The sequence below is a fragment of the Ochotona princeps genome, chromosome Y, assembly GCF_030435755.1.
Source record: "Ochotona princeps isolate mOchPri1 chromosome Y, mOchPri1.hap1, whole genome shotgun sequence".
In the NCBI taxonomy this organism is placed as follows: domain Eukaryota; kingdom Metazoa; phylum Chordata; class Mammalia; order Lagomorpha; family Ochotonidae; genus Ochotona; species Ochotona princeps.
In genome coordinates this window covers 34,346,664-34,359,230 of record NC_080866.1, presented here as the reverse complement: position 1 = coordinate 34,359,230, position 12,567 = coordinate 34,346,664, and the positions used below count along the sequence as shown (strand labels likewise).

Genomic DNA, 12,567 nt, shown 5'->3' with positions numbered 1-12,567 from the left:
TTAAGGAATATGTCACACAGGAAATGAATCGAATGAAAGCTGACATTTCAGAAGTTAAGAATACAGTGAAGCAAACTAAAAGCATAGTGGAGAGTCTCAAAAATAGAATGAAGGAAGAAGAAGAAAGAATCTCAGAATTGGAAGAAATCCCCTGTTACCAGGGGTAAACAAACAAAAAGCTGGAAGCAGAGTTAGGCCAAGCTAAAAATTTGTATCCAAGAATTAAAAGATACGATTAAAAGACACAACATGGGCTCGGCAGCGTGGCCTAGTGGCTAAGGTCCTCGCCTTGATGCCATATGGCCGCTGGTTCTAATCCCGGCAGCTCCACTTCCTCTCTATCTCTCCTCCTCTCAGTATATCTGACTTTGTAATAAAAATAAAATAAATCTTTAAAAAAAAAAGACACAACATAAGAATTATGGGAGTTCTGGAAGGTGAAGAAAAAGAAACTGGGATTAAAGGTTTATTCAATGAAATAATACATGAGGGCATGGTGTGGTGGCCTAGTGGCTAAAGTTCTCATCTTAAACACGCCAGGATCCCATATGGGCGCTGGTTCTAATCCCGGCAGCTCCACTTCCCATTCAGCTCCCTGCTTATGGCCTGGGAAAGCAGTCGAGGACGGCCCAATGCTTTGGGACCCTGCACCCGCATGGGAGACCTGGAAGAAGTTCCTGGCTTTTGATCGGGTCAGCTCTGGCCATTGCAGTCACTTGGGGAGTGAGTCATTGGATGGAAGATCTTCCTCTCTATCTCTCCTCCTCTCTGTATATCTGACTTTGCAATAAAAATAAATAAATCTAAAAAAAAAAAAAAGAAAGAAATAATAAATGAAAACTTTTCTAACCAGGAGAAAACATTGGAAAACAATTATACACAAGGGTCACAGAACTCCCAACAGAGTTAACCAAAAGCAAACTTCACCACGACACATGATAATCAAGCTCTCTTCAGCTGAACATAAGGGAAAAAAAAGTCCTTAAATGTGCACGTGAGAAAAATACAAGTAACCTATAGAGGAACGCCAATCAAATTCATGGCTGACCTCTCAGAGGAAACACTACAGGCCAGAAGAGAATGGAGTGACATATTCCAGACTCTAAAAGGGAAAAATTTTTAGCCTAGAATAATGTATCCTGCAAAGCTCTCTTTAGTCTTTGAAAATGAAATAAAATTCTTCCACAATAAAGAAAAACTCCAGGAATTCACCTTCTCTAAACCTGCCCTACAAATAATACTCAAAGATGTTCTCATGAAATAGAAAAGGAATAGCAACTATCAAAACCAAAGGCAAATGTGGAGAACATCCCACTAAAAGGCTAACAGAAGACTCAATCAAAGAATAATCCCATTGCTAAAATTACAGGATCAAACTACCACCTATCCACATTAACACTGAATGGAAATGGCTTAAACTCATCAAACGCCGTAGATTAGAGGACTGGATCAAAAAATAAAACCCATTTATCTGCTGCTTACAGGAGAGATATTTCACGAACAAAGATCAGACAAAACTGCAAGTGAAATAATGGGAAAAGATATTCCAAGCAAATGGTAAGGAAAAACAAGGTGGTGTGGCCATTCTTATATCAGATGATATAGACTTTGATGCAAAAAAACATTAAAAGACATGAAGAAGGACTCCATATCATGACCAAAGGATCTATTCAACAAGAAGAGATCACCATAATAAATGTATATGTGCCAAATGCCAAGGCATGTAGCTACATGAAACAAACATTAACGGATTTAAAGGGAGAAATAAACTCCAATACAATCATAGTGGGTGACCTTAATGCCCCATTAACATCAATGGACAGACATAAAAAAAAAACAAAAAAAACCAGAAGCTCAGTAAAGAAACAACAGAACTCACCCAAACTCTAAAGCAAGTGAAATCAGCTCTAAATGGTTCAAGGACCAAAATCTGCACTCAGAAACCATCACGCTACTAAAGCAAAACATAGGAAATATTCTCTAAGAAATAGGAATGGGGAAAGTATTCTTACACAAGACGCTAAAAGTACAGGCAGTCAAAGCCAAAATAAACAAATGTAACTACATCAAACTAAAAAGCTCCTGTACAGCAAAAGAAATGATTAACAAACTGAAGAAGCAACCAACAGAATGGGAGAAAATATTTGCAAACTACACAACCGATAGGGGACCAATATCCAGGATTTACAAAGAGCTTCAGAAACTCAAGGACAGCAAAACAAACAACTCTGTGAAGAAATGGGTGAAGGAAATGAACATACATTTTTTTTCAAAAGAACAAATTCAAATGGCTAATAGACTAATGAAAAAATGTTCAAGCTCCCTAAGTGTCAGGGAAAGAACAAATGAAAACCACAGTGAGGTTCCACCTAACTCCAGTGACAGAACTCTAAACACAACACCTGCTGCTGTGGACGTGGGGAGAAACATACTGTACTTCACTGCTGGTAGAAGTGTAGGCTAGTACCGTCACTATGGAAGTAAGCATGGAGAGTGCTAAGACAACTGAAAATTGATATGCCATATGACCCAGCTATGCCACTTTTGGGAATACATCCAAAGGAAATAAAATCTGCATTTGAGAAAGTGACTTGTAATCCTGTATTTACAGCAGCACCATCTACAATAATGAAGACATGGAAACAAATCAGATACCTGTTGAAAGAAAAATGGATAAAGAAAATGTGATATGTGTACTCCATGGAACACTACTCAGCCATTAAAAAGAATGAAGTTCTACTTTGCAACCAAATGGTCCCAACTAGAGACCATTATGATCAGTGAAATAAGCCAATTCCAAAAAGACAAATATCATACATTCTCTCTGATCTAAGCCAACCCTCATGCAAAATACATCGATACATATGCAAACATGTATATACATATATTCATCTAGAGGAACTGTATAATGTAGGCAAGTACACTATGAAGTGAAGATACACTGACGTATGCATCTCTACTGAAAAAAAGATGGACTCCCAATGAAACTGTTAAATACATCTTGACAATAGGATGCTGGACCTTCTACCATTGTGTATGCTTACAATGACATGACACACTTAAACAGAAGAATGACGGACTTTTGACTAGTGTTGAAGGGGAATACTATTGTAATAATATAGGAGAAAATAGTATGGGGGGAGGCAGAATGGGGAGTGTAGAAGGAGAAATCTCTGGGGCTTAAGAAATCATATCATGAAAAATAAAAACTAAACAGAAAACAAAAAGGATTACACACCATGATGTGGTGGGATTTATTTCAAAACCAAGAATGGTTTACTTTCCAAAAATTACTTCACATTGATAAAGGACAAAAATCAGATGATCATTTCAAAACATAGCAAAATAAAATATCTTTTCATGGTCAATATATTTAGTAATCAGAAAATACAAGGGAATTTTCTCAGCCTGATATAGAACATCTAAGAAAAATCCATACCTGCCCTTTTATTTTATTTTATTGTGAAAGAATCCTCAAGATCTTTCTGAGTCTCTCATTCAAAAACCAGACATTCTAAAGAGGCCAGTTACATTTTAATAATCTACAGAAACATTAGCTGTCTGGGTATTTCTAGTGAAAACTGAACAAATTACCCTAAATTGCCAAACTATCCTAAGGTCCCAGGACATTGTCTTGCTAAAAGTAAACAAATTCAGAGTGAAGAACAATCACAAATATTAAGCAACCATTCATATGGAATTATAGGTAGGTAATCATCTCTCTCATAATAACTAACTTCCAGTACTAAGTAAGTGTTGTTTCAGACTCTATTCCCTAGAATAATTTGAACCCAAGAGAGTAGTCTTATACCATTTTTCGCCCACATGCTTGAAACTATGCCACTGAAACTTACCTATGTTTCTGACCATGATTCCTTTCAGCTCATCCACTTGGGCTTGAGTCTCCATCACTTTGTCTAGACCCTTATTTTCAGAGTGGTGCTTCTATAAGAAAATAAATTTAAACTTACAGCACCTACATATTATTTATAATATGAAAATAAGAACAAGAGGAATGAAAATTTACTCTGAAAACACTACAAAATTATATCTCTACTGATAAAATATAATGCTGTAGGGGCTGGAATTCTAGTATGGTGGGTTAAGTCACTGTCTGTGATGCTAGCACTCCATGTGGGTGCTAGTTCATGTCCCAGCCTCTCCGTTTCCAAACCAGCTCTCTGTTAATGTACCTGGGAAAGCAGTGGAACATGGCCCAGGTCTTTGGGTCCTTGTACCTAAGTGAGGAACTCGGATGGCTCCTGGCTCCTGGCTTTGGCCTGGTCCAGTCCTTGCTATTGAGGCCATTTGGGAATCTAACCAGCAGATGAGATATTCTCTCTCTCCCTCTCCTTCCCCCCACTCCACCACCTCTTTTTTTTTCCGTTTTGAAACTCTTTCAAATAAATAAATAAGTCTTGTGCGGTAGCCTACTGGTTAAAGTCCTCGTTTTGCACGTGCCAGGATCCTATATGGGCACCAGTTGTAATCCTTGCGGCCCCGCTTTCCATCCAGCTCCCTGCCTGGGGTCCAGGAAAGCAGTCAAGGATGGCTCAGGGCCTTGGTAACCTGCACTCATACGGGAGACCTGAAAGAGGCTCCTGGCTGCTGGCTCCTGGCTTCAGATTGACACAGCTCTGGCTGTTGCGGCCACTTGGGGAGTGAACCAGTGGATGGAATATCTTCCTCTCTGTCTCTCCTCCTCTCTGTATATCTGACTTTCCAATAAAAATAAATGAATCTTAAAAAAATTGACTACACATAAGGGAAAATATGGACAGCTATTTTCATGGGTTTCTTACAGAATCTAGGACCCAAGACATTGATGGTAATACCTATTTTGAAATTATTATACATAGCTAACAACTACGGAGTCCTACTATTCCAGTTGCTTATTACACAATATTGCAGTCACTTATTACACAATATTGCAGTCACTTCAGTGTGATACATGTTTAAAATAGCTGATATTATTTAATCTACTTGAAAGTTTTGTGATAAAGGTGCTATTACTGTTTCTATTTACAGATGAAATTTGTCCAGGGTCACACACAGTTCTGGAACTAACAACAAATAAATTTGAATATTTTGCTGCCAAGTAACTGCGAATACTTTTAATTAGATATTGGCATACTTTTTCACTGGTGAAATTTTGTACATTTTCACATTACATGACATTTTCCAGTAAGGATTACGAAGTGAAATGTTTGCATAAAGTTTAAACGGAACTAATTTGAAGGAACTTCATCTCAGAGGAATGCACACATATATACATATATATTTAGAAGTATAACTCTCAGAAAAGTGCAAGATTCCCTAGAAAGGCTAAAATTAAAAAAACAAGTGGTGCTAAGACCATAAAATGATAAATCACTTTGGAAAAAGTGATTTTTAAAAAATTACATATCACGAATCATACAACTCAGCAAATCCACTCCCAAGTATTTACCAAAGAGAAATAAAAACATATCCACACAGACTTGCATGTGGATGTTCATAGCAGCTTTATTCATGATTTCTGAATGCTGGAAGTAACCTACATAGCTAGCAACAGGGAAATGGATAAACAAATTGTGGTACAGAAATACAGTATTACTAAGCAAAGAGGAAACAAGACTATTGATTTACACAGCACAGATGAGCACCAAAAGCTTTACACTGAGAAAAACAAGCAAGATACAGCAAAGTATATACCGTATAATTTCATTTGCAGGCAATTTTAGAATATCAAATTAATTGAAAGTGACAGAAAACAAGAACACTGGTATCCTGGGGCAGAGTATTGGAGAGGAAACTGGCAAAGAAGGTGAGAAAAATTTTAGAGTAATATAAATGATTTTGGTCTTGACTAATCTGCTATTTTAAAGGGATATAGAAGAAGACTTCTAAAAGTTAGTGGAACACAGAATTAAAAGATGCCTATATTGGTATCCCAAATTTTTTAAAACTATACTCCCTTTCTGTTAACTTTTTCAGTGAAAAGTTAGGTGAAATTTCATTAGGTTAACAATTAGAGAGTCACACAGATGAACAGACTTTCAAATGATTTAGTCTCAGTTGTTCAAAAATGGAATTTGCCTCACAGAAAGGTAGAGTTGGGTTAAAATGTCATTTGGAATGTGGAGTGGACTTAATCCTTAGAAGAGTAGTTTAATTAGATGAGCTCCAATATTGTTCCCTGTCCTGAGACACTTTGGCCACTATTAAACTACTGATTATTAGTTATCTACTCTAAAATACCCAAACACCCCATCCTTTTTTTATCAGGGCTGTTTTGTCATGTTGACTTACAATAAAACAAGCCAAAAAGCATATTGTAGGCCAGGGCTTTCTATATGTGTGGTGATCTAAGGCAACAGAGAAGGAGGTATGATTCACCACACTTCATCCCAAGAAAAATCTTACCAGTTGTGCAGCCAAGACACTTGAGAACTCGCTATTCATGGCATATGGAAGCGCTGTCTGGGCTCTTGAACCATAAGTAGTTTGAAATCTCTTCTTTACCTCATTCAGAAAATTAAAGGCTCTGGAACGTTCAAAATCCTAGAAAGAGATCAAGGTTGAGCTCATGTTTAAAAAATATGATATGGGTGGCTAACAATAATAATAAAAACTGCTAATGTTTACTGAGCACTGACTTTATCAGAAAAAACCAGCAATGTTTCCATTTTACAGAGAAAGAAACAAAGAGCCTGAAAAGGTAAATAACTTATCAAAGATCAAGCGAGTAGCAAATTAAAGAGGTGACTGTTAAATCCAGATATGTCTGGCTACTGCCAAAGAATAGTACGTTATCAGCTTCCTGAGATCAAGAATTGGGTCTTACTTCTTCCATACTTTTTCATAGATCTATGAAAAGTTCCAGACACAAAAACGACCAATAAATAATAGTCTTTCACACAAAAATCATGCTGGCATAAACTTTGATAGTTTGATAACATCAATCACAGAGGCACATTTGAAAAGATCAAGTGACATATTCTTGTCTAGTCGTAGATAGTCAAAAACTATGTATGTATGTTTATGTGTGTAAGTGCCCGTGTTTCCAATTACAGCTCAAGAAACATGAGGTTCAATTCTCCATCTCAGGTTTCACAACTTTCATCTAGTCCAAGTTCTTTCATATCAGTCACTTTGTAACCTAGTTGGATCTCCTTTTCTAATTTCAGAAAGCATTCTGAAATCAAAGATAAAAATCATTGTGATGATCAATTCAAGTGACCATCATTTCTGTCCACATTCAGGATGCTTGGTCTAACACAAAGGTTCTTAAATGGGATCGATGGTAGAAAGTCAAGAGATACTTGCACTCAAATAGAAAATAAATTACATTGCTTTTTACCAATCTTTACTTTAAATCTCAACTGTAAATACAGGTAACCAGAGTAGTATTAAATAATATCTGTAATGCTGTAACTAATATATTTTTTCTATGCCATCAGTTATATATACCTTGAAATATAATTTACGCTCAGAATTATTAGTAACTAGATCCATGACTAGATATTAATTCAAAAGGAAGCCTACACTTTTAATAGATCAATTAAAACTTTTAAATATTATACATATATTTTGTTACTGCTTATGCTGAGATTCATGTGCACTTTACTTTATACTTTATTTTATTTTTTTTCAGACACACACAGGTTTATTGGACAGCCTAATACAGGCGCTGAGGCTTGCCCATGGTGCTCTTTATGTACAAGGCCTGCACATTCTGCCAGTTCTTCTTGAGCAGCGATACCAGGAAGTTGACAGCCAGGTGGACGTTGTCCACAAGCTCCTCTTGGTCGGTCATCTTCACGTGGACAACAGCCACAGTCAGACACAGCACCTTCTTCACCTGGAACTTGATGGTGGACTTGACCTCGTCGGCTTTGGCCACCATGTTCTCACTGTGTGTCACAAAGAGGGGAACCTGCCCACCTTGTTGAGGCCTGGGCATCCGAGAGATCTGTTTGCTCAGGGACTCCGAGGCCAGAAAGGCGTTGTGCTTCTTGCCCAGCTTCTTGACGAGTTTCTTGTTTTTGTGGAGCTTCTTGAGCACCTCGATGTCCATGTGGGGCACGTCCACAGCCTTGGCCTCATCGCAGTGCTCCTGGTCGCCCAGGACGCATACTGAGAACTTGGGGCGCAGGGTGGACTTGAGCCTGACGGTGCCCGAGAAACGCTTGTCCTTCTGGGGGTCGTAGTTGTTGAGGCTGATCTGCAGCTCCACCATCTCCAGGAACTTGTGGCGCTCACACTGGTTCCCGTGTAGGACCTCCCGCACCGCCTCCTCCTACAGGGTGTCTCGAGAAACTTTGCTGCTCATTGCCGCTCGCACCGCGGCAACCAGAAGAGCTACTTTATACTGTATTTTAAACATACCGAATTCATGGGTGACAAAGAGGTTTATGACACAATAAACTAAAAACCTTCATCTATGACCTCATGCAATTCCATGCCTCTTGTCAGGGAGCAATTTAGAAAAAACAGAGCAGGAGTTGGGAACCTTTTTTCTGTCAAAGGCCATTTGGATATTTATAACATTATTTATGGGCCATTAGCCTGCTAATCACTTTCAAAATGAGTGGGGAGAAGACGTGTTTTGGTAAAAGTTTATTCATTCATACAGTAAGAGTCTCAAAAAGGCAGCCACTCTTCTTTGTGCATGAATAAACAGGAATGAAGCTTCATGCAACCACGTAAGAGAAGCCTGTCCAGATGAAACCAACACTGAGCACAGCAGAGGACAGGATGTTGATGACATCATTAGGTTAACATTTGGGTCTACAGCCTACAAACATTAAGAAACAAAACAAAACTTACTTACCTGATATAAAGTATAGGTTTACATAACTGGTTGTAATGTACTATGATTTTGTCTATCCAAAGCTTATATACATCTAAAATTCATAATGTATTTCTTGGAGGAATGAAGTCATCCATTAGTTCAAGTTAAATGATTTTTGGGAGACTGTGACACCAAAGAATCAGAATTATGAACATCAGTTCTCACTACACAAGGATAAATACAGAAATGGCTACAAGTTACTACTCTACCCAAACCAATCAGGTGTCATGTTTTCCTGTCATGTGTTAAACTATATGACAAATGCAAAAAGTTGCTAAAAGAAGGTTTCCATCATCCTTACTTACCGAAGGTACAGATGATTAAAAACTGTATTACCAGTGTACATAAAAAGCAATGTCTCCAAGTTACTTACATCATCAGTGATACAAAGATACACAATCCTGTCTTGGCAGATATAATGAAACAAGTAACTGCAGAATAAAAGATACAAGGCTTATTGTAGTTATAAACAGCATCCATTTCATCTCTACCTTCTATCTATATGTAAGTTTAGTATTGTCAATGTCACCAGCTTATTCAGAAGTAAGCCTATTCTTCCTTTCCCCATCCCCTCCCTCCATACATGTTTCTCTCAAGTCAAACTAAGAGGAGTAAATAAGAAATTCAAAGAAAATTTCTACTCTGACTACACAGTACAATGGTCTGTATATGATATTATGATGATAACTATTATAATGATAGCTACAAAAGCATTAACTGGGCTCTTAAGGCCTGAATAAAAGATGGCATCTTAGGAACAATACATATCTAAGATTAACTCCCAATGGATCCATGTAGCCTTCCTTGCTTTTTCATAAAACCTCAAAGCCAATACATTTTCTGCCAAAATCTCAACATTAACATTTGTTTCCACATCTACACTGAGCCAGTTATTGTGTTGGATGCTGAGAATATTTGAAATAAAAACTATCAAGTCCCTGCCTCCATGGAGATCATAGTGGAGGGAATTATATTGTAGTCTGGCAAACAGGATGATGAGGAAATTAAAAGGAGTACATGGTACTCTGGGGACAAAGAGGAAGACATAACAGAGACATGCCAAAGGGTAAAAGGAAAGACTTCCTGAAATAAGGGATGTATTGTCTTGATTTCAGACCTGAAGAATATGAAGAGATGAAAATTCAAAGTTAGCACAGTATTTTACAGTATGAAGCAGCAAGTGTAAGACAAAAAGGCAACATATTAGATATAGAAAAGTACAACTGGACAGAATGTAAGGAAGAAAAAAAAAAACCAAACTACCTGAGCAGATGAGGCTGGACAAGTAACAAAAAGCAGGTCTATGCACAACATATAAGAGCAACGAACAAGCATTAAAAGGTTTTAGCCTGGGAAGAAAGTGATTAAATTTGTACTTTAAAAAAGATGCTTTGTTATAATGTAAAGAAGCAACTCAAAGGAGGACCTAACAGGAGACTACATAAGAAATGAGGAGGAATATGAAAATAGTATGGGCAATGAATAAAAATGCACAGTGAAGTGGGATAGGAGGAAACATTTACAGAACTTGGTGACTGGCTACATGGGACAAGACAGAAGGATAACCAAATTTTGCCTCCCAGATTTCAACCTTGGGCAAGAAGGTAGTAGACATGAATACATACTGAATTATATTATTAATGCTCACAAAACAGCCTGATAAGAACTATACAGAAGTATAGAAACTCAGGCAAAATGCTTTTCTCCTCTAATCTGAAAATGTCCATACCAATCACATCTATGACCATATTTACTGGCATATACAGTGGTCCTCAGTGAAGTTCACTTCCTTATTCTAGAAAATACTTTCTTGTGGCTGGTGCTGTGGCTCAACAGACTAATTCTCCACCTTAAAGTGCTGACATCCCATACGGGCACTCGATTGTGTCTCAGCTGCTTCACTTCTGATCTAGCTCTCCACATGTGGCCTGGGAAAGCAGCAGAGAATGTCTCAGGTCCTTTGACCCCTGCACCCACCACCCACTTGGGAGATCCAGAAGAAGACTCTGGCTTTGAATTGGCTAAGTTCCAGCTGTTGTGACGATTTGGGAAGTGGACCAGCAGAAGAAAGATCCTTGTCTTTGTGTCTCTCCTTCTCTCTGTAAATCTGCCTTTCTAATAAAAATAAGTAAACCTTAAGAAAAATAAAATGTGTTCTCTATGTACCAGAATTCTTGATATCAGGTTTGCCTGGTACTCTGGACAGAACTGTGCCCTTCTAAAACTCCCTATGTTGAAGTCCTTACCTCCAGGATGACGATATTTGAACACAGGGCTTCTATAAGGTAAATGAGAGTCGGCTGACTAGGATACAGACCTCATGATCAAAAACAAAGATCATTCTTTCGCCACCATGTGAGTACACATCAAGAAGGTGGCCAATTGAAAGGAAAAAGGGCTTCTCCAGGAGATAAATTGGCACCTCGCTCACTTTCCAGAACTGTGAGACATTGTATATGCTGTTTAATCTACTCAGTTTATGGTATTATTATAGTAGTTCAACCAGACTAATACATCTAGTTTGGACTGTAGTTGTGTTCCCTCTATGCCTTCTAGCATCCTCACCTCCCCTGCTTTGCTCATGCTCTCCCTGGAGGGTAGCATGTACACTCACATTTTGTTTTTGATGTCTGTTTCAGTCATCACAATAGGCTGATGATTTCCAAATTTAGTATCTCCTGAGTTCCAAACGTAAATATTGCACTGTTTACTCTATACATCCAACTAGACACACCATAACTTAAGCATAATATCCAAAATGGAAATAATCATTCTCTTCATAAAATTTGTTTCTCTTTAAGCAGACTCAGAAGTCATTTGGTGTGTGCAGGCCACAAAAGACAAAACAGTATGATCCCTTGTTATCACATGGCCTATGGCCAGGGGACAAAGAATCAGGACTGCAGTTATAACACAGTGTGGTAAGTGCCATAATATGGCACATATTAGATGCTACATAGAAATACAAAAAGGAAGTACTGGGGCCCGGCGGCGTGGCCTAACAGCTAAAGTCCTCGCCTTGAAAGTCCCGGGATCCCATATGGGCGCCGGACTTGATATAAGCTTGTCTAGAGCAGAGGAGTTCTGCTTACTCCAGAACACATTCTCCTTATATTTGCTTTGGTGTACCTAATATAAATTGAGTCCTGGTAACAGGCAACAGTCGCAAAGTGATAATTTTCTATAATCATTTTGTTAATTATTGTTTCAATCATAGAGTAGATATAAAACAATTGGATGTTGTGTAAAAGTGTGATGCTTCTTATAAAATAAAAAAGGCAACTATTCTGAGTTGTCTATTATGAGCATCACACTGTAGTGGCCTGTGTCTCTCCTTATCTTTTTACCTGCCAATCATGCAACCTCCCTGAGCTCTGAAATTGGCTGCAGCTGGTTTCCAGCAAGAATTAGGGCTAGAGGAAAAACTATGGTGATACTTATGGTTATGGATATCGCTACACATATGGCTATGGCTATGATTATTGCAAGAATTAGGGTTAGCGTTAGAAGTTTGATTTGTGTTTGGGCTAGGGATGCTCTTAGTAGGGTCATCATTCAGTCTAGGGGTATTGTTAGGTAAAGCATAAAGCTTGGCTTAAAGTTATACACAGAGTTGGCCTTACGGAAGGTTTGTTTTAGGAATAGGGCTAGGTTCATGATTGGATGTTGTGTAAATAGTGTTGTGTTTAAATCTGGTGTTACAGTTGGGGCTATGACTATGGTGGGCATTA

At 38.1% G+C, this 12,567-nt stretch overlaps 1 protein-coding gene and 1 pseudogene across 2 annotated transcripts in view; both read right to left on the bottom strand.

The window, feature by feature from the left end:
• The window catches only part of LOC131478760 (vesicle-associated membrane protein 7-like), a 35,688-nt gene extending 28,247 nt beyond the window's left edge, over positions 1 to 7,441 (bottom strand). Inside the window, exons 1-2 of the mRNA XM_058659322.1 lie at positions 6,406 to 7,441; positions 3,855 to 3,945 (exon numbers count right to left, since the gene is read on the bottom strand). Of these exons, the coding sequence (XP_058515305.1) occupies positions 3,855 to 3,945; positions 6,406 to 6,444 (130 nt within the window). The 5' untranslated portion in view covers positions 6,445 to 7,441. The remainder of the gene's footprint in view (positions 1 to 3,854; positions 3,946 to 6,405) is intronic.
• Positions 7,442 to 7,604: 163 nt separating this feature from the next.
• LOC131478759 (large ribosomal subunit protein uL1-like) lies at positions 7,605 to 8,383 on the bottom strand (annotated as a pseudogene). The gene has a single exon (XR_009244611.1). The product of XR_009244611.1 is annotated as a large ribosomal subunit protein uL1-like (transcript).
• Positions 8,384 to 12,567: the final 4,184 nt, after the last annotated feature.